The following is a 26,040-nucleotide window of genomic DNA, read 5'->3' as shown; positions in this document are numbered from 1 at the left end:
GTGAGGAGCGCTCTGCTAGGAGCAAATTTGAATTCTAGAATCTAATGTTTTCAGCTCATCGTTGACCCAACCGTTCAAACCGTTCGAACCATCACCCGACCAGGATTCCTGGTCCAGTTCAATCAAGTGAAGGAAGGGAAAAAGCATCATATGGGTGGTCAAACCAAGCTGGATGGTTGGGTGAAATTTCAAAAATTTCTTTTTACCCTTTCGGGAATCGCATTCCGAGTTTTATAAAAGTCGTATTTTTCAAGGGTTGTTTTTTACTAAAATCGAACTAGATCTAAAACTAAAAGAAAGGGAGAAGAATACTTAATACGGATTTCACACGTTTAGTTTCCAAAGTGGGTGTTCACGCCCAAAGAGGATACGAAAATCAGATTCCATTGGAAATGGCACAGTTTGAATTGAAACCGGTTAAGCAACGCAATCCTTGAGCAAGAACTGCAATCCAACAACTTGGATTGAGCAAGGGATGTGAGCATGAAGCAAATCTGATTTTTCTTGCAAAATCAGAGACCAAGACTAATCAAGATCAGTCACCAAGTGGAGAGCGAACTAGGGTTTGGGCGGCAGGAGCAGATGAGTGACTGAAGCCGTTCGCCCCCTCCTCCTTTTTTAAGCCTTAAAGATCAGCACTCCCGATCCAATTAGGAGGAGTCTTTGATCCAAATAAAGATTTGGATCTGGACTCTTTATGTGGATAAGAGTTATCCTCTTATCCTTATAGCTAATCCAAACCCATATCAATACCCATATTCGCCCAAGTCATATGACTGCTTAAGTTATCATGTGACGTCCTGATTAATCCAATTAATTATCGGCCTTAGGTCCATTTAAGCAAGTGGCTCACGTCCCCTCTTAGTTTCTGGCCAATTTGGCTCTCTTTGTATGACGTGAGACTTCAACAATGAACTCACATAAGCCTATATGGGTTTGGCCCAGTTTCTAGGACAAAGCTTGGATGAATTCACTGATAAGTTCAGTAAACCCCTAAGTCCATTAGTATGGGCTTTTAACAGGCCCAACATTTACACTAAATGGTCATTGAGTCCAGCCATCCTATGAAGGTCCAAGGACCATGGACTTAAGTGAGATATAGTCCATTAGGGAAAATAGCCCTAAATGGTTTTACACTTAACCTCTCAGTCCTTAATGATCAAACATTGCTCAATAGGGAAGGACCTCTCCCCTGGCTGCAAGGTGCAGTGTTGCACTCTCTACTCGGATGAATCTCAGGAATTAAAACATTTTGCAAACCTTTTTCTTAAAACACATAATAATATTTTGCAAAACAAATCCCAAACAAGTTTGAAATCGACTACAAGCAGTTTTGGTTTCAATCAGAGAGAGTGCAGTCCTGATCATTCGCTTTATCTGACTAAGGGGCTGATCCTGTCACTATGATCACCCACTCGAGTGAATTCTCAGACTGCTCCAACATACCCAGGTTTTGACCCTGAAGGATCTCACTGATTGGCATATCAAAGACAACCCAATCCGACACCTAATGCAGTAACATAATCGAGTCTAGGGGTTACGTGTAACTTTCTAGTTTTGCCCACTAGTCTCTAAGGTCCAGGGCATAACTGGAAATGGTTCGGGTTCAATGTTTCTAACAAACACACACTGCATGTGCTTCAAGTCCAACCCTGGCAACTGAGACAAGCTGCCCCAACATTCCTGGCAGCACACTAGTGTCAGCCTTGGCAGGATAAACTTCCCCAAGTTTATTGAACGACTGGGAACATTTTGAACTAACACAAATATCGTACGTGTCCAATTTAAGGGTAATTACACAGAAACACACCAATTATAACACAAATCAATTACGTAGTTTCACTCATTTACAGTAAATGAATCTATACATGAATCTGAATAGAGCTAAGGGCATACACTATCTAACATCAAGACCCGTAAGATGGTAAAAAACCATTGACTTGGTAAAAAATTGTTCGATCCATGCAAGAATTGTTCGTTCGACCCGGTGCCCAAGTAGTGGGTTGCACACTCAATGCATGCAAAAATTTTGAAGGCCATAACTTTGCACTCTAATGTCTGATTGGGGTGATTTTTTTTTAGATTTTGGGTAACTTTTTGAGATGTATGCGACCCAAGGGACTATAGGTCCCTTGCCATGTTATTTTTGCAAAAGAAACCTTTTTTCAGCATGGAATTGCAAATTTTAATATTTTTATAAATAAAAAATTAAATAAACATAAACTAAATATGAAATAATACATATAATATGACCCCCGTACTAAGTATGGAGTAACTAAATGTGTGTATAATTTAGTTTGAAGTTTACTATTTAGTTATCAAAAATTAAATTAGAAAAACTAATATAGGTCTTGCATCTTTGTAATTGACAATGCATTTTGACCTATTTTATTTGAAAATTATTAATAATTTATGTTTCTTTTTTAATTTGATTTAAGATATTAAATGATATCCTATTCGTAAACAATAACCCACTTTATTTGGTATTTACTATTTATCTAATAAATCTATTTTGAGTTATTTATTTTTAATAGTTAAATTAGGTTGCTTCCTAAAACTTAAATCAAGTTTGTAATCAATAAATTATTTTCCTTTTGAAAAAAATCATTTAAAAACAAACGTGGGTTTATGATAACCTTTTAATGGGACCTACCATTTGTATTTAATAGACTATGGATAAATATGTGTTAAACTAATAAATAAATGTCTATTGAGAATGTTTAGGAGTGAAGCTACCAACTTTTTGAATCATATTTCTTGAATTAATAGGATGCTACATGTCTGAATGGTGGTAATGGGCTTTGGGCTTTAACAACAACTTCTCTGAAAATGCCATGTATCTAGTTTTCCAAACAAATGAAAAGGCCACATCTAAATGTTGGTAGTAGGTTGTGGGTTTTAATAGCAACCTCTCAAAAAATGATACATCTGAATCTCCAAAAAAAAATGCCAAGTGTCTGAATGGTGGGGGCTGTAACAGAAGAACTTCCTTTAATAATATTAATATTAGATATTACACATATGGGTCCGACTATAATATGGAAAAATATATCGTATGGAAAAAGCCTTTACAATGCCACATTTACAACAATTACTGGATTTACTCTAGTAACTGATAACTAATTATTTGTTTTTTCGGTCAGCTCTCAATTAACTTGGTATCGAATACGAAACTTCTATCGACTATAGTAAAAAAGAATATGAATTTTTTTTCAACACTTCCCCCCCATCAGCGAAACAGTTATAATATTATACTGTTTGTTATACCCTCCGGCGCAATTTGAAACAGGAGAAGAAGAGTCCGTGTTTTGTTCACCCCATTGGTGCACTGAATGAATGCACACACGAATCACAATTGACCACATCGACCAGGTGGGAAAACGCATAACATTCACAGTAAGAGGCCCGTTAACACGAGTTCGGTGATTCAACCGGACACAAATAACATTTCTCAAACGTTCCCATCTCTTGGCCTTGAGGCTTCTTCCATAGTCAAAGAAGTATTGTCTGCAACCATCAGACATGATCTTGAGAATAGCAGGAGATCATGAATGAGCTTTTGGAGATCATGATCTGCCAGTGACCCTGCATGACCAGTGCTTTTGGAGATGGGTGGCCCAGCATGGCCAGTGCTTTTGGAGATGGTGAATAGCATGAGATCATGATCCGTTGGAGTTGTAATCAGTGTTTATTGAGGCCAATAGTAAGCCAGGTCATGAATAAGCTTCCCTCCACTCCGGTTGGGTGGAGATTCCAATTCTGAGCGGAATGGCAATCCCCCATTTGAGGGAATGGCCATTCCCGACCCAACCCTCAGGAATCAAAATCCCATTCCCATTTCTTAAAATAACAAAAAGCAAAATGATGTTTAAATCCCTCGAACCCTTTTCACTACCCGATTCCAAACCCCTGGCAATGGCAAGTAAGTCACCGTCGATCTTTCTCTCTCTCCTCTCCTATTCTTCTTCTTCTTCTCTCATTCTCTCTCTCACACTCTTTTTCATTCCTATCATTACAGGTCTGGTAGGGACTACCATGGAAAGCGAGTACTAGTTGTTGGGTGTGGCAATTTCGGCATGGAAGTCTCTCTTGATCTTTACAACCATGAGGCCTTCCCATCCATGGTGGTTCAAAGCTCGACAAGTAATGCATGACATATCACTCACTCCCTTCCACTGGTCTTGTTCAATTCAAACCCTTGTTTCTAACCGAGGATGAATTTGACTTCAATCCACAGGTTCATGTGTTGCCGAGGGAGGTTCTCGGGAAATCAACATTCAAATTTGGCAGTTTTGATGATGAAATGGTTGCCTCTGTGGCTGGTTGATAAGCTGTCGTTGATTCTGACATGGTTAGTGCTTCGAAACATTGAGAAATACGGGCTGAAATGACCTTCAGTGGGTCCTTTACACCTCAAGAACTCTGCTGAAAAGACCCCTGTTCTGGATATTGCTGCACTGTTGAAGATTAAATCTAGTGACATTAATATCGTCACTGGAATCAAAAGGTTCGGTCATGATAGTGTGGAGATTATCGATGGACAAAAACTTGATGTTGATTCGGTTGTTCTAGCAACTGGGTACCGCAACAACGTCCCTTCTTGGATCTTAGGTGAGACGATGTTCTTATTTTCTTTTCCAGTTTTGGATGTGTTTGACAGCTCTGGAAGACAGATTTCTATTACTAGATTCTTTCTAGTTTTATTCCCATTTTGGGTTGTTCTGATGCTCATAAAAAATCAAGAGTTCTTAGGTAGTTGGAAATATATATATATATAGAGTTTCAAATGTTTCTTCTGTTGATTGAGTTTTAGTTAAGAAAAGCTTACATGAATTGTTTGTGTTTAGAAAATGATTATATTGTTAACAATTCTCTGAACCTTCTCATTTTCTTCCTGATCAATGCATTCCTTTTACTGATACAATGAGATTTAGTTTCAAGTCACTTGATACATAGAAAGCAAATTCTAGTTTGAAATATATTGATCCAAAAAATAAATCTAGTTTGAAACGTTTTTCCTTTTGCCCACATTTCATTTCTTTTCTTAATAAAATCTCTTTTTATACCATAAACTTTTTAGAAGGGTTGCCACCTTTAATTTTAAATAAAATCTCTTTCATCTTGTTACCAATAAAAAACAGAAGAAATTATTTTGTTGTTTATTTGTATTCTATTGCTAAGACTATATGAATGATAAGAAATTGGCTGTGAATTTTAGGGAATAAAACAAAGTTTCCAAGACATAATAATCATCTTGATGGAATTTAGTTTGGCAATCCTTGTAGTTACTTTCCTACTGTAGCATCACTAGCTTTAATTTGGATTCTTCTGCTAGTTTGTTCTAGCAGAGAGTTTGTTCTGACAAACTCACAAATCCCATTAGAAATAAACCTCTTTTAGAGAACAAGGACTCTGAATCTGGTTTAAAAGACATCTAATTTCTAGTTCATCCCTAGAAAGCAAATAATTATATATTTCAAGCATAGTACATTGAATTAGTTACATTTTGGGAACACTTATTAAAGCCAGTAAAAGAGTAGAACTTCAAGCACCCTATAGCACATAATAAGTGGAAATTGTGGAGTTGGTCTGAACTTTGTACATCATCTATGACTTTGCTAAGACAGTTTTCACGATAACCACCAAAGTTTTAATCCATGGTTTAGGAGTGGTATTTAATCGAGAAAAAACACATGTAGCTTTTTTTTTGACATGTTATCTTTCTTAATCAGATAGAATCTGTGATGAATGACTTTATTCAGTTGAAGCCACAATCTAATGTTTATGATGCTGAAACAATGATTGAAGGTTAGGTCTTCTTCTACCGTATACTTCTGCTTTTTATCTTATATTTTATTTTCATTTTTATATTTTGGTTGCCTGGACTGGATATATATCTTTATTGCAATGTGGTTGCAAACCCATTTAGCCAAAGCTGGAGCCTTGAAGTTGGATGGCGAATAACTTGGATTTAGGAATATGATGATCTCATGATCAAGTTGAGGCTGACCAACCAATTGTGCCACGAGATTTTTTTTTGATGTTATATCTGCAAAAGTCCAAACGAAACACTAGAGATGACGAAGCTTATACTTGCAAAAGTTTCCCAACAAGCAAATGATAAACCAGCATTACACTTAAAGATGTACCAGTAATCTTTGAGGTTCTTTTAACATGGGCAGAATTGGAAATTTTGGTTGATTCCGGTTCTAGCTTGTAGTTGAACCAAAAAGCAGGAACTGAAACAACAGATGCCAGGAATAGGTATAGGTGATTCCGATTCCGGTCCTGTCCGCGAACCAAATGGACCCTAAGTATTGAACAATTCTGATGGCTTAATTCAAATCTCAACAACAATATCATCAGATGGGTCATTCTCGTGCAAACAAGTCTGCTAGTTATCTAGAAACGAATGATATGCGCCGTGAATTCACAGCTAATGTATAGAGTAGATTGTGAGGAAACTCATCGAATGGTATGGAACGGTTGAAATAACGTTGATCGGCTTTGTTGAATCGGGAGATGATAAAGCATAGAGCACTGCTTGAAAGAGTTGAGTTGAACCAGTAGCAACCACAATGTAACGACCTTCTGTTTCAGTGTTGGCCACCAAATGATGCAAGCGTCTGATCTCTTACCAACCACAATGTAACGACCTTCTGTTTCAGTGTTGACCACCAAATGATGCAAGCATCTGATTTCTTCCGCTAATTCCGGCACCAGAAACCAGCACAAGTTTGTAATGTCGGAGAAGTAGCTTAGCGATTGCCAGACGGAGATCACCACTGTGCACTTATCCTCCATCTTCTGCCAATATGGCTCGAGGATCACCACTGTTAACGAACGTCAAATAAAAAATACCATCAGGCGTTAGTCCGAGAATATGAAGTAACTGTAGCCTGGAACGATCTACATATCAAAAACCCAACTTCAACTGTAATTGAAAATGATGAAAGCAAATAACGCATAGGCTTCGAATTGGAAACTTACTGGTCAAGGTTAATAACAGAGTCAGAGGGGAGCTTTTTGGTCATGCCATTTTGTTTTGCTTGGAAAGCAGCATAAGAAGGGGAAGAGTGGCCGTTAATGCGCACCTCCTGCTCGATACCAGGCATCTTTCTTCCATTCTCTGTTTAGTTACTGCTAGACAAACTCGAACAAGCATTGAAGAGAGAGATAATATCCAGAAATCAAATCACTGTTTCTCGATCACATATGGCTGCTTACCTCTTGCTCCCGTCTGTCTTTGATTGTCAGAGGCCCCCTGTACTAGCCGTTTGAAGCAGTCGTTCTTCATCGTCAGAAGTGAGCTTTCTCAGCCATCATGCACCCCCATTCGCCGGAGCGGCTTCTGGGTGACGTTTAACAGTGAAGACGTTAATGAAACATAGAAGTGGAATGATTTAAATGATTGTTTTTGAAACCGGTCACAATTCAGGACACCAAGGGTCGGTTTTTAAGTCATTTTACTCATTACTCGTTAGTCGTTAGTCAACAGTATCCATCACAAGTCACAACTCAGGACACCAAGGGTTTTTTAGTCTTTTTACTGAATTGGGTTTATCTGCTGGTGCTTGTTCTCTCTTCGAATTTTGAGGCTCTCTCTCTCTCTCTCTCTCTCTCTCTCCGTTCTCTGTTCTATACTTACATTATAGAATGGCTGTAATTCAAACCATCCGACCACCTTTCACCGTCACCAATACGATCAACTTTGCATTTCTTGCGCCATCGGCGTCGCCGCTTCTTCAGCTTCCGTTGTCCTCAATGAGAACCCACCAACCCAACTTGCATTCTCTCACTACTAACAGCAGATCCTCTTCTCTAACAACAACAACAAGAAGGAAGCTACTGTGCAAACCCCCCTTAGCGAAGTACCTCAGAGAAGACTATCTAGTGGTAGATGTTTACTTACTATTTCTTTCGTTGAGTTAGCTTTCGTGGGCTTTTGTTTCTTTTCTTTCCCTGTTGTGTCTCCTTGTTTCGTTGTTTCATGTTTCTGGTTGTGGTTCTTGGGTTTTGGGTTTGCAGAAGAAATACTCAGCCCAGGAGGTGCAGGAACTTGTGAAGGGGGAAAGGAATGTACCTCTTATTATTGATTTCTATGCGACGTGGTGTGGTCCTTGCATTTTGATGGCTCAGGAGATCGAAATGGTATATCCTATTTCATTTGTCATTATTTGTGGAAGCATTTGGCCAATTCAAATTCCTGTATGTGTATTATTTGTTTGTAATCCTTAATTTAAGTGTTCGAACTTCACTAATATGAAATAGAAGTTACTAAGGAATACTTTGTATTCAGTCTGTTTGTGGATAAAGTGGGTTGGTATCACATATTTAATTAATTAAAACGTTGAATTTCAATTTCGACTATGTTATTCTCTATATCTCGTTTGGAAGGAAAATAAGAAAAGATAACAAGCTCTTGAAAAAGGTTGTTTACAAATAAATGTTGCAATTTTGGATCCTATCTGTTGATGTTATTACTAGAAACTATTTTTTTTATGGCAAAATAAAATTTCATTAAAATAGAAAAAGAAATATACAATCTAGCAGGTAACAAGGCATCACCCACATACATCATCATAGAGAAATATACAATCTAGCGGGTGACAAGGCATCATAGAGAAACTATCTAATTTAACATTTGATAGAATGTAAACTATGGAGTTTGACTTTAATGGAATAAAAAATGTTGACATCGTTTGGAACAAGAAGCGGGATGAAGTATCCTGGAAATTGGTATCTAATGGGTAGCATTTGTTTTTTCTTTCAAAGGGAGTTCCTCAGAGATATTGGCAAGAAAGCTTTCATTGGATAAAACCTTTTATTTTGTTAGTTTTTTGGTGGAGATGGGGTTGGGAGAATGAGAGTTGGATGGGGATTGGGGCTACTTTGGTGGACATGTTTACCATATTGATGTTTAAACGTTATGTCTTGCAGTAATAAGCATAATTAAGTAATTGCTGATTACTGGTCCTCATCTGCCTGATAGATGGTTTGTTATGGATTTTTTGGTGCATACCTGAGGTATGCAAATCTATTGTAGTAACAATACAAATTTAAACAGGTTAATGAGCCAAAGATTACAAGATAGTGCATGTATGGTACCAAATAAACCCATTTGCAGTACTGTTTGTTCCACTTAAGAGTAATAATTACATGCTTATAGTGTGGAGGAGGAGGAGGACATCAATGAGGTTACATTTTTGTGTCAAAGGTATGGACAAGGTGATGCACAACATGTTTGTCTTTGTGATATTGAAGTTTCATGCTCATCAAAGATATTATAGTTGGATATAGGCAACACATAGTGTTTATTTAGTACCTTATAATCTAATAGAACTGTGGACAGGACTCTTCTGTTTGTGGTTGGAGTGATCATTATGTGTTTACAGTAAGGAGGGCATCTATGAGATGACCCCTTTTTCCACAGTTACAGCACTCTCACAAAAGTGGTCATAAGTTGACTAATCTGTGTGTGATATCTTTAGGGTTTTTTCACCATTTTCAAGTTATTCTAAGCTGAATATATCAAGATATCATACAACCGATTCAGTGCATTTAGGAGCATGCACATGAACTTGCATCCAGTTGCTTTATCTTTCTTAAGGAAGTTGAGAGTCTCCTATGTTTGATAGTGATGTGAAGCATGGCTATATTCTTCATGTTATTCCTACTATTTGGTCTAGAGAAATAGCTTTATGTTGACCATAGAAGTTGAGAAGGATTTTGACAGATGATAATGAATACATTTATGTGCTCAAATTACTAACTACCTGAAAGATCTATGGTGCATGGGTTGCTGGATATGCCATACACTGTAATACTGTATTGATTGCTATTTCAACTCAACCCTTAGAAAAATCCCATCTGACTGCTTGCAGTTGACAATTCAGATTCTTTCTTCACCATTCTACTCTACCAAGGGCCTATTGGTGCCTTAGCATTATCTTGAAATGACAACTTAGGATTCATGTTCTTAAATCCACAAGGAATTAAACCATCAGTAAATGTTTTGCTCGGGCTGCTGTTCTGATGCAATCCAGCGCTGTAAGATGCACTTGAACTAGCTTTCTCAGAATTAACGTACTGCACATATTGTCCAATGTCCATTAGCATAAAAGAAAAAAGGGAAAAAATTGATGTTGACCTCAGGTAGTATCTTCTACTTTTGGAAGTGAAGGCCTAAAAGCAGTGTTTTCAAAACCAGACCATATGTTCGGACTGGAAAACCGGGAACCAGTCACCTGACCGGTTCCGTTTCACCTCCAAACTGCTTTTTGGCCAAAAACCATTGATTTGGTCAGTGGTCTGCTGATCCATGTGGTCAAACTGTCGACCCGGACAATGGTTTTGTCCTTTTTTTGTTTTTTAATTTTTTAATTTTTTGTCAGAATGGGATGTTCATTTGGACCGGATGGTTGGACCATTCGACCCGGGAACTGGTCCCCAGAACGGTTCCCTGTCTGGTCGGTTTTAAAAACCTTGCCTAAAAGAGAATTATTGGTTGGAGGATCAATAACTTGGTTCCAGGTAGAAGCCTCGTAACTAAGTGGATCAATCAATAAAACCTGGAATAGATCTATTATTTTGACAAATTCTTCCACAAGATAGAAATCAGTTTTGAAACCACTGCCATTTAATGTATAATCATATAATACTTAAAAGGTGAAACATACCCCACTTCTGATCATATACACATACAAAGTTTGGGGTAAATCAAGTAGCTCCAAGAGTAGGAGTATTTGCTTGGATCCTTTCTCTTGGCAATATTTTGACATTAGAGCATCTAAAAAGTAGGGTTTGGCAAGTCAATGTATTATGTGTTGTAGTAACAAAGAGACTATTATTATCTTTTAACAAATGCTTAGCAGATTTTGTTTGGAGATTCTTTGTAGGATTATGTGGATGGACCTATACATGGCCCTATTTCTCTAAAGAGTTTTCTTTTTTTTTGAAATGGCTAGCTTTTTCTGGAAGTTAAACATAAAAAAAAAAAATTCTGGTTTTCAATTCCATTTGTTTGGTATTTGGAGAGAAAGGAACAAAAGAATCTTTGAAGGAAAATTTAGTGGCACTAGAAGAATTGTGGGCTTGTGGCTGATATCAGGTCCCTCATTATGAACTTTTTTCTGGCTTATCTTGAATTTAGAGATGCATCTAGATCTCCTTTTGGTTCTGATTTGCTGCCAACTCTAGACCTGGGTAGTGTTCTTTTTTTGATTAGCAAATAATTCATTATTTAATGTTTGAGATAAATACAAAGTTTTAGCTGCACAGTAGCCCAGCATACTCACCAGAGTACATCTTGCCCACACTTTTTATTTTCTCATCCCTTTCTTACTACTACAGATTACATAATTGCCCAAAATAAATTGGATCTAGCAGTTCTCTGTTTTGCTAGGATATCTGCCAACCCATTTGCTGTCCTTTTAACCCAGCCAAAATGTTAGGGACCTAGAAAGAACGAACAATAGGCTGAAGGTATATTCTAGAAGAAAAAGGAAAAAGCCAACTCAACCTCAGAGACAACACAACTAACCAAGAACCAACTAGCAACTAATCAAGATTCAGTTACAAGTAACAAACCAAGAAATTGTCACATGACTATTACAGATGTATAAAAAGGAGGTTCTGTACTCTGAGAAGAATAAGAAGAAGTTTACCGAATCCTCATTCATCTTCCACTTTCTCTTTGTTATCTCACTTTCTTCGATTCAGAAGGCAACTTCTCCCTCAAAGAGGAGCCTATGTTGGGCAATACCCCGACAATTGGTATCAGAACGTTGAAGGCTTGAAGAAGACAGCAGAATGGATTGCATGGAGTTTCAAATACACAAAATCACGGGCGATTTGCAGGAAACTAAATATTATAATTCGGCTTGCCTTTGAGTTCTGTTAGTCTGATAACAACCAAGAAGAGAGAAGAAAGAAGAAAGAAAGAGAGAGAGAAAGGAGTAGCAGCCAGTACATGTGGGCGATGTGTATATACTTGATGGATGGGTGGGCGTTCAATAGGTGGTGGCCTTAGAGGCAAGGACTTGGTCACGGCTGGAACAAGGGAAACAGAATCGACAATTGGAAGTGGAAGAGGGGGAGGTGATGAGGAGGAAGAAGCATTACTGGACCCCAAGAAAAATGGAGTAGACTCAAAGAAAGTAACATTAGCACACACAAAGGAACGTTGAGAACTAGGATGGTAACACTTGTACCCTTTCTGGGTCCGAGAATAGCCAAGGAAGATGCACTTAATGGATTGTGCATCTAACTTGTCCTTCCTGGGGCCCAGATTATGGACGAAGCAGACACACACAAAAACCCGACGAGAAAGAGGAAACAGAGACAAGGTGGGAAACAAGGTAGTGAATGGGGAATGACCATCAAGGATAGACGTGGGCGTTCGATTAATCAAGAATCAAGAAGTAAGTACCGCATCACTCCAAAAGGGTTTGAGAACATTCATGTGATGCATGATGGATCGTGCTGTTTCCAAAAGATGACGATTCTTTCTCTCAGTCACCCCACTTTGTTGTGGGGTGTAGGTACATGAGGTCTGATGTATAATGCCATGTTGGTCCAAGTATTTTTGAAATGATGAAGATAAACATTCACGACCATTATCAGAACAAAAAATTTTAATGTGAACACCAAATTGATTGCGAATCTCAACATAAAATTTTTGGAAGATGGTAAACAATTCACTTCTTCTTTCATTAAATAGAGCCACATCATCCTTGAAAAATCATAAAAAAAAATGACAAAATATCTATATCTATTGTATGACCACTTTATAAGGAATCCAAACATCTGAATGAACCAAAGAAAAAGGACTCGACACACGGTTATCAACACTAGAACTAAAGGGAACACGATGATGTTTCCCCAACTGACACGACTCACAATCTAAAACAGAAAGTTGACTCAATGAAGGAACTAAAGATTTCAAAACTTTCAGCGAAGGATGACCAAATCGATAGTGCCACTAGAGAGGAGAGAGAGATGACTGGAGAGCTGTTGATGTTCTTCCACCACTATCAAGATAATACAATCCACCAACTTCATGCCCTCCACCAATCTTCATCCCCGTATTGAGATCCTGAAAAACACACATAGAAGGGTAAAAAGTAATAGAGCAATTAAGTGACTTGGTCAGCTTACTAACAGACATAAGGTTAAACGGAAATTTAGGGACATACAAAACTGAGGATAAAGATAAGGGGGGTTAAGTGAACATTGCCAACACCACAAATCGAGGATGTGGAACCATTAGGAAGAGTAATAGATTGTGATGTTGAGCAATGAGAGAGGGAAGAAAACACACTTGGAGTTCTAGTCATGTGATTAGAGGCTCCAGAGTCAATAATCCAGGGATTGGATGTGGATGCCAAACAAACCATACTTGAATGTGTGAAAGTAGCCGTGTTCTGTTGAGATGTGGATTGGACAAACCTTTCATACTCATCATGGGGAACACTCACCATCTCCTTCCCGGGAACATCTGTGCATGTAGGAGGCATCTGATCAGATGAACGATTCTCCTGTCTGAAACTGGTGTCACTAGTCATGGCATGAGTGGCCCAGGTTGAGGGTAGACCATGCAAGTCATAGCAATAATTAATGGTATGTCCATCCATACCACAATGAGTACATCTCCTCAGACCCGAGCCACGTCCTCTACCACGGGTTCCCCCTGAATCTCTACCTCCAGTACGACCACCACCATGGTTATATGTAGGTCCACCATCACCACTCCGGCCATATACCGGACCACTACTACCACCACGGCCAGATTGAGCTCCTCGAGCTCCACCTCTAACACCATGACCCTTGACACTGCAAAGGCTGATCTATCTGAGACATTAGAGTTCTCAGTAAATCCAATGGAAGTCCTCCGAAGTCGAGCAAACACTTCTTCTTTGGAAGGGAGAGTTGACCCTCCTAGTACCTGAGTCCGCACTGGTTCATACTTAGATTTCAGCCCCACCAAAAATCGAGTCACATCAAGCTGTTCTCTCTATTGTTGCTGAATTTTGACATCAGAAGTGAGGGGGTGATAAACATTCAACTCATTACGAATGTTTCTCATACTAACATAGTACTCCTCAAGACTCTGATTGCCCTGTTGCAGATTAAAGTATTCCTGATACAGCTGATATGCTCTGGTTGTATTGTCTTGACCAGAATACAACTTCTTATCATGGTCCCACACATCTTTGGCAGTGTTAAGAAACATGAAATTTACACTAATCTTGGGTTTCATACTGTTCCATAACCATGTGGTAATCTGTGCATCCTCTTGTTCCCAGTCTTCATACTCATGAGAATCAGTGGAGGGTTTCTCCTCCCTTATGTGTTTCACCTTCTTCTTTGCCTTCAAAAAAACTTCTACAGATTTAGCCCAAGGTACATAATTCTCTCCATTTAGTTTAATGGAGGTCATTTGAACATAGGTAGTCAGCAGGTATCATCACATTAGATTTGCTATCACTGTTATTTTCCATTGCTGAATTCTGTTATTACTGAATTCGGCACACTGCACACTACTTGATCACACTGGTTTCAGCACTTGTTATTGCTGAAGATTGCACTCTTTACACCACAAACCCTACCCTACAACTACCTGAAATCTCACCATTATATGAGAACCATTCCCCCTTCGAATCACACAAAAAAAAACAGCATAAACCCTAGCACAGACAGTCTGAAATCCCATCATACGATCTGAAACATTCTTCCTATTTGATTCATAACAAAAAATATGCATAGAAAACACTTACCTCATCACCCGAAAAACAAACCACACAAGAAGAAAATCAGTCCACACAAGACACCCACTGCACCACACGAATCAGCCCTCTTCTCTTCATCGATTAGTGGAGGGCTTCTTAGAGACCAAAGCAACCAACCACGAACAACACAACTGGAGGCATAGAAACTTCCAAGGGAAGAGGGTGACCACTCTTTTTCAGCCCATTCCCTTATCTCCAATCGATGGCAGAGAAATCAAGAAAAAACCCTAGATTGAGTGCGCAGAAAACAGAAATTTGGGCAGATCCGAGTTGCTTAGTTGAGCTCTGGTACCATATTATAATTCGGCCTGCCTTTGAGTTCTGTTAGTCTGATAACAGCCAAGAAGAGAGAAGAAGAAAGAAGAAAGAAAGAGAGAGAAAGGAAGAGAAAAGGAGAGAAGAAAAGTCTGGTTCGAATTAGGGAAAAATTACTTCTCCCATTCGGCCAGACATGTTTTATATTACTAATATAATGGAAAAGACACATGTGCCCTTATTTAAGTGAGGGACAGTAGTTCTAATATAATATTACAGATCAGCAACCTCAACATAAGTATAAAGACAGAAATACCCCTACACTAACACTAAACAATTGTTTGTAGCGGTAATGGCACATCTGGAGAAAAACTCATCGCAGGAAACCATGAAAATGAGAATGAAGAATCCAGCCAAGAATCAGAAGGAAATCGACGAAACTCAGATCCATGAGAACGACCAAACTCAATTTCCCAAACTATTCAGGTGAAGATCCCATACCTTGGATTTTGAAAGCTGAGAAGTTCTTCGAATATCACAGCATGCCGAGCCACCACAGAGTCTCCATAGCCTCTTTCCATCTTGAAGGAGAGGCGATACTGTGGTTCCAATGGTTCTGCATGTCTCACCCTCAGGTTTCCTGGGCTGACTTCACAGAAGCCTTGTGCATACAAGTCAAACTAGTTGGATTTGATAGCTACGATGAAACTCTCTTGAAGCTGAAACAAACAGGATCTGTAAGAGATTATCAGATTGAGTTTGAGAAGCTTTTGATAAGGGTACAAGGTTGGCTGGAGACAACACTCCTAGGTTGTGTCATCGATGGTTTAAAAGAGGAGATTAAGTGGAGGTGAAGGCCCTCCAACCTCCATCACTACTTGCGGCTTTTGGTCTAGCCTGAATTCAAGAAGAAAGACTAAATCTAAATTGCCTCAAGAAAATAAGCTGACCACCTCTTATGGCCTACCCCAGCTCAAGCTGGGCCCCATGGTTCACCTTAGGTAACTCTAATGAATCAGCTGGCAATCGACCTTTACTCCATTGGCAAGAATGCACCGGCCAACAGATTGAGGGCCCACAACCCAAATCTACTGCAGTGGTACCTGTACCAGTGTTTCTCAAGAAGCTCTCATGGGCTGAAATACAAGCCCACAGAGGCTGGGGGTCTGTGTTACAACTGAGAAGAAAAAATTGGGCAGGGTCACAGATGTAAAGCCAAACAGTTATTCATGCTCCAGACTGAAGAGATAGAAGAAGAGGCCCAGACTAAAGTCATAATTGCAGAACAAGGTGAACTTGACCAACCTGAAATATCATTGCATGCCCTAATCGGGATAAAGTCATCACAAACTATGAGGGCTTTCGGGTCTATAAAAGGCCGAAGAGTTTCTGTCTTAATTGACAGTGGCAACACCCTGAACATCATAATTCAGGTTACCGCCAAACAAATGGGCCTTACTATAGAGCACGTGAATCCATTTACGGTTCATGTAGCAGATGGTTACCAAATAAAGTGTGAAGGTATTTGCTGACAAATCACACTTAAAATACAGGAGCAACTGTTCAAAGTTGATTTACATCCCTTAATCTTCAGTGGGGCTGATATCGTACCAGGGGTGCAATGGCTAAAAGAGTTGGGCCTAATCATTTGTGATTGGTCACAACTAACAATGGACTTCATAATAAATGGCAAACAGTGCCACTTAATAGGTCTTGAACCAACTTCACCAAGACCGTCATCAAAACATGCCAGGATGAAGACCAAATAATCTTCATAAAAATAAGGGTGGGACCATCAGGTCCAGTGTTAACAACAGAGGAGCCCATTCCAGTAGAATCCCAATAGGGATTGCAAAAGCTTCTACAAGAGTATTTGGATATATTCCAGAAATCAAAAGGTCTGCCACCCACAAGGTCCATGGAGCATGGGCCACCCAATTGAGATAATCCTAGGTGCACTTCCATCAAGTGTGCAGCCATACCGCTACCCAAGATTCCAGTGAGAGGAAATGGAAAAAATTGTCCAAGAACTATTGGACAAACAATTTATTTAGCCAAGTTCCAGTTCATATTCAACACCTGTGTTACTAGTCAAAAAGGACAGAACGTGGGGATTTTGCATGGATTACCGCACCCTAAATCAGATCACAGTCAAAGATCGATTTCCAATTCCACTCATTGATGAGTTACTAGATGATTTACAAGCAGTCACGGTGTTTTCTAAACTCGACCTCAGATCGGTTTATCATCAAATAAATATGCACCCAGAGGATGTACCAAAAACCCTAGTTCAACCTAGCCTTGAGAAGCTTGCTTTCTCCTTGTTTTCTGCTATGTTTTCTCCTGCAAAATATCAGAAAATTAAAGTGGTTTACAACTGCAAATATCCCACAGGTTGGAAAGGGAAATCAGATGAAACTAGTAAGAATGACCTCTTCACATCAATTGTGCCATCTTCAGTTGGGAGGATGATTTGAGCTTGAATTTTGGGCATGAACCACCACTCCGGAAGGTGCACTTTGTGCTCTACGTATCAAGTAAGCTCATAATTTATTTTGAAATCAAATCTAGTTCAATCCAATGTTAGATTGATCTTAGGAGAATTCGATTCTCCAAATTTAGGGAATCTGATTCTTGGGTTTCGGACTGATTTTTTTTTTTTTTTGAAATTTGGCCACCAAACAGTAGCTGGTTCGGCCTACATACTGATGTAACAATCCATTCAACACCATTATCTTGGCCTTAACTAAATCACCAAATCCAATTGTTTCTAAGAATAAGGCCACAACTACTCCTTGGTGGTTTCTGAAGTGTCCCCCTATACTTGACCTCTGGGTTGCCAAAAGAGCTTCCATCAAATTTTAGTTTCAGTTTATTTGTCTCCGGTGGTTTCTACTCCATTCTCACAACTTCTCTGTGTATCTGTTTGTACCACTTAAGCCCATTTCCTTAATAGGTCATTTGTAGAGACATCTCCGAAGAGGTCCATTGTTTTTTCCCAATGTGTGCAGATTTGACTTTTATAGTTTTAATCGTTTCCTCCATTGATTTGCTCTTCTCATGGAAAATCCTTTGGTTTCTTTCTTCCTAGATGGTCTAGGTCAGGGCTGTTCTTGTAATTCTCCACAAACACTTTCCCCCTTTTCCTGTTGCCTCAAGAAGTTAAACTAACTACATCATGTGGGGGAACACATCTGCAACAAAAGAGAGAACAAAAATAATCCGAAATGCAAGTCACAAAAGAACATGACATTAGTAAATGAAGAAGGGTCTCACCACTAGCCTTACATCGGAAACACATATGAGGAGAGAGACTATTATTTGGCCTTCTTTTCTATAGCACATCATAGGTGTCAATCTTTCCAATGAACATTTCTCAACAAAGAGCCTACACTTTAGAAGGGATTGGTTTGCATGAGATTTCTCTTACTGGGAGATTTACCTCCAAAGGATTTGAGCAGTGTTTTAAAAGGTGTGAGGCGTATGCCTGGAGGCGCTCGAAGCGAGGTGCCCCCAAAATGCCCTGAGGCGTATGCTAGAGGCATTGACACCTTTGAGGCATACACCTCATACACTTTTTTCATGAGGCGTGCTAGAGGTGTACACTTTATGCGACTCATGCACACCTCATATAAAAAGTCAAAACAAAAAAGGAAAAAGAGGAAAAAAAAAGGAAATGAGGCTTATGCCTCCTTCTTCCTCCTTATCCTCTACCTCTAAAGGAGGCTTATGCCTCATACATTCTAGACAACGCCTCACACCTCTAGGTAGTGGAATGCCTCACGTCACGCCTCTGCATTTTAAAGCATTGGTTTTGAGTTGATGAGAAGGTTAATGAAGGAGCAAAAGGGCCATTAGGTGAGGGGTGCCAAACTCTACTATCCAAAAAATTTTGATCCAAAAAAAAAAAAAAACCTTTTCCAGAAGTGAGAGGAGGAGAAAAAGGGAATCACACTTAGTATCCCTCAAACTCCTTTTGAAACCAAAGTCCTAGCTTAAGGCATGTTTTGAGAGCAATCCAAATCTAGAAAGAGGTTCAACCTAAAGGTTTAGTAAAGAAAAGAGTAGAGGAAATTGTAATTTAAGTGGCACATCCCCAAGCTAAAGGTATTCCCAGAATAGAACTTTGTTCCCACAATCCACATCAAAAGGGATAAAATTAAGAAAGGTACAAAGTACCTCAAATATTGCTTTCCAAAGGGAGTGCGAAGTAGTTTGAGGCACAAGCTTTGCATCCCAACCACTGTCTGCTACATCATGGATGCTTTCAATAACCTTGTGCCACAATCTATCTCCTTCTAAGGGAAATCTCCTTTGCCACTTTTCCAGAAGAGTCTTATTCCTTTTTATCAGATTCCCAATACCCAATCCTCCTCGCTCCTTAGGTTTACACTTTACACACTTGCTCCTATTTCACAGTTCTTTCTTTTCATCTCCTGGCACCCACAAGAAGTCTCTCATCATTTTTCTTGCTATTTAGCTATTTTAATCAGGATTCTAAATGTGAATAGATAGTTAAGTGGGTAAGTTGGCTAGGGTGGATTTGATCAAGGATATTCTTCCTCCCAAAGAAATATAGCTTATCTTTCATATGGATAACTTTCCAACAAGTGGATGTGTTCCATTTCCAAATTAATCCCTGCCACACAACAATTTCCTCAATTGACTTTCAGATTTGAAGTCCTTTGGAAGCAGTCAACTAAGGCTTTCAGGTTCCTTACCCTAAATTCTGTAGTCTTCATAGAAAATGATTATGTCACCTATAAATTGCAAGTGAGTTACAACCACTTAATTTTTACCAATTTTCCAACCTCTAAATTGGTTTGCAACATCAGCCTTATTGATTAATCTACTTAGGACCTCTGCAGTAAGGGTGAACAAGAAAGGGGACAAAGGCTCTCCTTGCCTTAGGCCTCTTTTAGTTGGGAAAAAAAATCCTTATTCACTCCATTGATCAAAATTGAGAAGTGTGCTGAACTAATACATCCTATTATCCACTTTCTCCATCCTCTTCCCAATCCAATTTTTTCTAACAGACTCAAGAGGAAATTCTAATCCACCATATCATAGGCTTTTTCCAAACCCAACTTGTAGATTAAACCTTCCCCTCCCTGCTTTTTCTTTTTAGCCACACACTCATTTGCTACAAGAATTTGGTTAATTATTATTTTTTGATCAGCAAAAGAGAATTTTATTTGAAATCAGGTTAAAATAAGGTTTTACAGCTGTGTATGGGATAAAATCTCCCACACTATTATAAATTTCTGTCCCACTTCACATTGCAGCCCAAAACAAATGTTGCCTTAAAGCCCCTTGTTTAGCAAGACAATCGGCTAGCCCATTTGCACTCCTTCTAACCCATTTGAATTCAGCCTCTACCTCCCTTGCAACCTTTTCCACTTCCCTTATCACTTGTTTGAATGTCCACAGAATACTTCTATTGTTTTTAGCCCAAGAAATGATCACCTTGGAGTCCCCTTCAACCTCAATGTGCCTCATTCCAAGTTGCTTAGCTATTTTCGGTGAACAAAGCTAATATTCTCCTTTCAGAATTGCCCATGCCAATCGGTCCAGAGAACAAAGCTAATATTCTCCTTTCAGAATTTCTGATTACTCCCTCAATACTTGACAGTCCCGGATTTCCAAACAAGCTTTCATCAAAATTCAGTTTAAACCTGTTACCATCTGTTTCCATTCCATCTTTATTTTCTCTTTCACTCTTGAGGATTGTGCTACTTCTGTCCAAGATCTTATAATGTCTATGACTGAGAAATCTTGAAAGATATGCATAGATCTTAGCTAGTGAGCTACTTTAACTTTGATGGTGTCGATTACCTCCTCCATTGTTCTACTCTTGTCCAAGAATATTCTGTTATTCCTTTCTTCCCAAATCACTCAATAGATAGTTGCCTTTGTAGCTTTCCACATAACCTTCCCTCGTTTCTTTGGTTGACTCAAAAAATCCCGGTTGAAGAGCCTTGCCACATCTTGAGGGAAAACCACTTGCAACCAAAGAGAGTACAAAAAAATTCCCAAATGTTATGCACAAAGGAGAAAGATAATAATAGGTGTGCCAGGGTCTCACCACTTTCCATACAAAGGGAGCACATGCGAGGAGAAAGGCATACAAAAGGCCTTCTTCTCTGCAGCATATCACAAGTATTTACCTTGCCAAGGAAGATTTCCCAATAGAAAGCTCGAATTTTTGGGGGAATAGGCTTAATCCAGATTTCTTTCACGGGGAAATCCCCCATTGGGATACTAGGTGAAGCAAGAACACTAAAGAAGGATGAGCAAGAGAAGAGACCATTTGAGGAGCCTTTCCATATTCTAGAATCTTCCAAGGATGGGTGCAAATGAACTTGTCCTATTAGGTCCAACAATTGAATTAAAGAGTCGCATTCATTTTTCCTGAGGCCCCTTTTGAAACCCATATTCCAATTAACCCCATTTGGACTAGGATTTCCCAAATTTCGTACTGTTTCCCCTTTAAAATAGGATGTGTAGAGGTAAGGAAAAACGTCCTTAAGTGGACTATCTCCCACCCAAAGGTCTTCCTAGAAACGAATTTTATTACCCTGGCCCACATCAAGTCGAATAGAATTAAGGAATGTCGGGTAAATTTCATAAATTGCTTTCCAAGGAGAAACTAAAGAAACATGGGGGCAACTTTTGCATCTAGCCATTTCTATCCAACCCATGAATACTCTCAATGACTTTGTGCCATAGCCTGTCTCTCTCAAAAGGGAATCTCCACTACCATTTTCCTAACAAAGCTGAGTTCCTGAGTGAGATGCTTCCTATTCCCAAACCCCCTTGGTCCTTGGGCTTTCTAACTTGATCCCAATTAATCAGGTGAACCTTCCTCTCCTCTCCTGGGTCCTAAAGGAAATCTCTGATGTACTTCTCTAAAATTCTTGCTACTCTACAAGGTACTCTAAATGTGGAAAGGAAATAAATCGGGAGGTTTGCTAGAATGGCTCTAGTCAAGGTTATCCTTCCACCAAGAGAGATGTAGTTCCTCTTCCATAGAGCCTAGCTTCCTAGCAAATCTTTCAATGACTGGCTCCCAGAAACCTTTTGACCTAGGATTGCCTCCTAAAGGGAGCCCCAAGTAGCTCATTGGCCAACTTCTAATCTCACACTCCAAAATCTTTACGAATCTATATAGTTCCCCTTCGTCCAGATTGAGCCCTACAATGCCTGTTTTAGACCAATTTATCCTTAAACCTTCTTGACAGTTTAGCCTGCCAGAGATAAGCGGAAGAGGAGAGAAGAGAAGAAGAAGAGAAGAGAAGAGAGGAGAGAAGAGAGGAGGTTTGCAATGTAACAATACTGGTGGCGCCAGTGTTTATTTTACAGAAATAACAAGGGAAAAAACCCTTGTGCCCCTGAGTACAATAACAGACATATCAGAAATAAAAAACACTTTAATTAGCCAAACAGGCCCTAAAATCTGCAACTAAGTTATTTTAACATTATTCCAACACTCCCCCTCAAGTTGGAGAATAGATGTCAATCATGCCCAACTTGTCACACAAATCTTTGTGCCGCACATAATGAAGACCTTTGGTGAAGATATTTGCAAGTTGCTCTTCCGAATTGACATATGGTGTGCACATTTCTCCACTTTCAAGTTTATCTCTGATAAAATGCTTGTCCACTTCAATGTGTTTCGTCCTATCATGCAGAACTGGATTAGCAGCAATATTGATGGCAGCTTTATTGTCACAGTAGAGTGACGTAGGACTGCTTACTGCAAAACCCAGTTCACCTAACAGATTTCTTATTCACATGATTTCTGCAACCCCATGAGCCATTGCTCTATACTCTGCTTCAGCACTGGATCTAGCCACCACACTTTGTTTTTTGCTTCTCCATGTGACAAGGTTTCCTCCTACAAAGGCACAATAACCACTGGTAGACTTTCGGTCATTGACTGCTCCTGCCCAATCTGCATCAGTATATATTTCCACTTTTAAGTGACTGTGTTTCTGGAATAACAAACCAGCTCTAGGAAACTTCTTGTGATATTTCAAGATCCTCTCTGTAGCCTCAAAGTGAGTTGTCCTTGGGCTGTGCATGAATTGACTAAAGACACCCATTGCATAGGCAATATCAGGCCTGGTCATAGACAAATACAGAAATCTCCCCACGAGTCTTTGGAACATCTTTACATCTTTCAAAAACTCTCCCTGACTGTCTCCCAGATGGTGATTAGGTTCAATAGGTGAATCGGATGGTTTTACCCCCAACTTTCCTGTATCTTCTAGTAGATCTAGTACATACTTCCGTTGGGAAATAAAGATGCCCTTGTGAGAGCAGACAACTTCAATTCTAAGAAAGTATCGTAAGGGGCCTAGATCCTTCACCTCAAATTTAGTGGCTAAGAATTTTTTTAGTCTCTGGATTTCAGCCTCCCAATCTCCTGTGATCACTATGTCATCCACATACACAATAAGAGCTGCAATTTTACCTTCACCTCTTTTTACAAACAGGGTATGATTTGACTGACATTGTTTGAATCCCATTTGTTGGACTGTTAAATGGAACTTACTAAACCAAGTCCGAGGTGGTTGTTTCAACCCATATAGGGACTTTTTTAACCTGCACACCTTTTGTTCACTGCCTTTGGCACAGAACCCTAGGGGTTGGGTCATGTACACCTCTTCTTCCAAGTCACCATTCAAGAAGTCATTCTTAATGTCCAATTGGTGAATATCCCAATCAAGATTTGCTACCAAGGAAAGGAGAATCCGGATAGAGTTCATCTTCGCTACTGGAGCAAAAGTCTCTACATAGTTCACTCCATATACCTTTGTGAAGCCTCTTGCTACCAGTCTAGCCTTGTACCTTTCAACAGTTCCATCAGCTTTGTGTTTCACTGTGAACACCCACTTGCACCCCACTGGTTCCTTCCCCTCAGGAAGATCTTTTAGACAGTTTTTGTATGCCCTTAGCTTCAATCTGATTTGATGTACTTTTGTTATTTAGTGGAAATAAATAAAGTGCATGCTTGATTCATGTTGTTTGGTTTAATTTTGTGTAAAACCCTAAAACTGGACATTTATAGAGACTCGTGTTAGTTTTAAATGTTCACAGCCATTGGATAAGTCTGGGGAGATTTATCTTGCCAAGGCTGATACTGGTGTGCCACCAAGTGTTGGGATGTCCTGTCTCAGCCACCAGGGTAAGACCCGAGGCACATGCAGTATGGGATTACTTGAATCCTTGAACCGGACCAGATTTCCAGTATTGCCCTGGACCTTGGAGATAGATGGGCAAAACTGGAAAGTTACACCTGACCCCTACACTCGATTATGACACTTCACTAGGTGTTGGATCAGGCTGCCTTTGATATGCCAATCAGTGAGATCCTTAGCGGGGATCAAAACCTGGGTATGTTGGGGCAGTTTGAGAATTCATCTGAGTGGGTGATCATAGTGACAGAATCAGCCACTTTGTCGGACAAAGGGTAATTATCGGGAATGCACTCTCTCTGATGGAAACCAAACTGCCGGCAGTTGATTTCAATCGTTGGAATTTTGTTTTGCAAAATTAATATATTTATATATATATGTACGGTTTCAAATTGTTTGCAAATGGTTTTAATTCCCGGGATCCATGTGAGAGGAGAGTGCGGCACTGTTCCTTGCAGCCGAGGGAGAGGTCCTCTCTTGTCGGGCAGTGCTTGATCATTAAGGGCTGAGAGGTTAAGTGTAAGGCCATTGAGGATAATACCTGATGGGCTAATCTTGCACCTGCCCACAGTCCCTGGGTTTTTATAAGATAGCTTGGCCCAGGGACCACTTAATGTAAGTGTTGGGCCCATAGGGTCCATATGATGGACTCAAGGGGTTCATTGAGTTTTTCAGTGAATTCGGCTGGGCCTTGTATTAAAGGCTGGGCCGAACTCATGTGGCTGGTGTGTAGATCAATGCTTGGGTCCCACGCCATACAAAGAAGCCCAACTGGGCAGCAGATTGGAAAGTAATTAGACACTGAACACTTAATGGGCCAGAAGCCCATTTCGAGGTGGGCTGATATGATCACCCATCCTTGGGGCGAATCTGAGATTAATGTTAGTAAAAGGATTGGGCCTTTAGCCTTATCCACTCTTGGAGATCAAATTCAAATTAGATTTGAATCTGGTAACCTCCTGATAAGATTAGGAGTAAGCTAACTTTATCTGCAGATATGATTAAGATTATCCCCTATCCAAATCTTGATTTGGATTGGGATAACTCCTAATTAGGAGGATTCTTAATCAAGAAGAAAGGAGGAGAAACCCTAACCAAAAAGCAGAGAAATACAACAGTTTTCGAATCAAGAAAAATTGCAAGAAAGGTTCCTGCGAATTGAGATCAGATCTCATACTCCAGAAAAAGAAAGAAGAAGCAGTTCAGTTTTTTCGCTTTTGGAGTTCTCCTCCTGCCGCCGCCATCTGTTTTTGCAAGATTAGATCTTTGCAGAAAAAGAAAGTCAAGAAATCTGTTCTTGACATCAGTCTTGCAAGAAAGACTGAAAAAGATTCAGTGTTTAGTACTTCCAGAGGATTCTTGTGAAGGATCCAGTGTGTAGGACGCACTCTGCTGGTTCTGTTCCATCCACAGCTGTGTCATCTTCAGCAGGAACGGATCTTGGAGCATTCTTTGGGCGTGAACACCAACTTTGGGAGATAGTGCTTCTCCGGATCAGGTATATTCCTCCCATTTGTCTTTTGGTACAGATCTGGTTTGATTATGGTTCAAGTAGGATCTTTGAATATTGTATTCTAAATTTAGGGAATATGATTCCCAGTTGGGAGAAGGTAGGAAAATTTTTGAAATTCGCCCACCCATTCCGCAAGCTTTATGGCGTCCATTAGATGGATCCTACCATTCTTTCAACTCCTACGTATCATTTTTGTGTAAGGCATCATTTCTTCCTACATTGCATCTGTCCATTCAGGTTTTGACAAAGCTTCTGCCACGGTCTTAGGGATGGGGACACTATC

General features: G+C 39.6%; 1 protein-coding gene and 1 pseudogene across 1 annotated transcript in view; one reads left to right on the top strand and one right to left on the bottom strand.

Moving 5' to 3' along the window:
* Positions 1-3,212: 3,212 nt before the first annotated feature.
* LOC148871744 (tryptophan aminotransferase-related protein 2-like) lies at positions 3,213-6,804 on the bottom strand (annotated as a pseudogene).
* LOC148871743 (thioredoxin-like protein CITRX, chloroplastic) overlaps positions 6,383-26,040 on the top strand; it is a 37,552-nt gene continuing 17,894 nt past the window's right edge. The window contains exons 1-2 of the mRNA XM_088973356.1: positions 6,383-7,896; positions 8,029-8,151. Coding sequence (XP_088829482.1) covers positions 7,657-7,896; positions 8,029-8,151 — 363 coding nt within the window. The 5' untranslated portion in view covers positions 6,383-7,656. The remainder of the gene's footprint in view (positions 7,897-8,028; positions 8,152-26,040) is intronic.

This window comes from Nelumbo lutea, chromosome 2, assembly GCF_056320005.1.
Source record: "Nelumbo lutea isolate HS-2025 chromosome 2, American lotus-T2T, whole genome shotgun sequence".
Taxonomy (NCBI): domain Eukaryota; kingdom Viridiplantae; phylum Streptophyta; class Magnoliopsida; order Proteales; family Nelumbonaceae; genus Nelumbo; species Nelumbo lutea.
The sequence above is the reverse complement of the archived record's forward strand: the minus strand, read 5'-3'. Positions and strand labels throughout refer to the sequence as shown.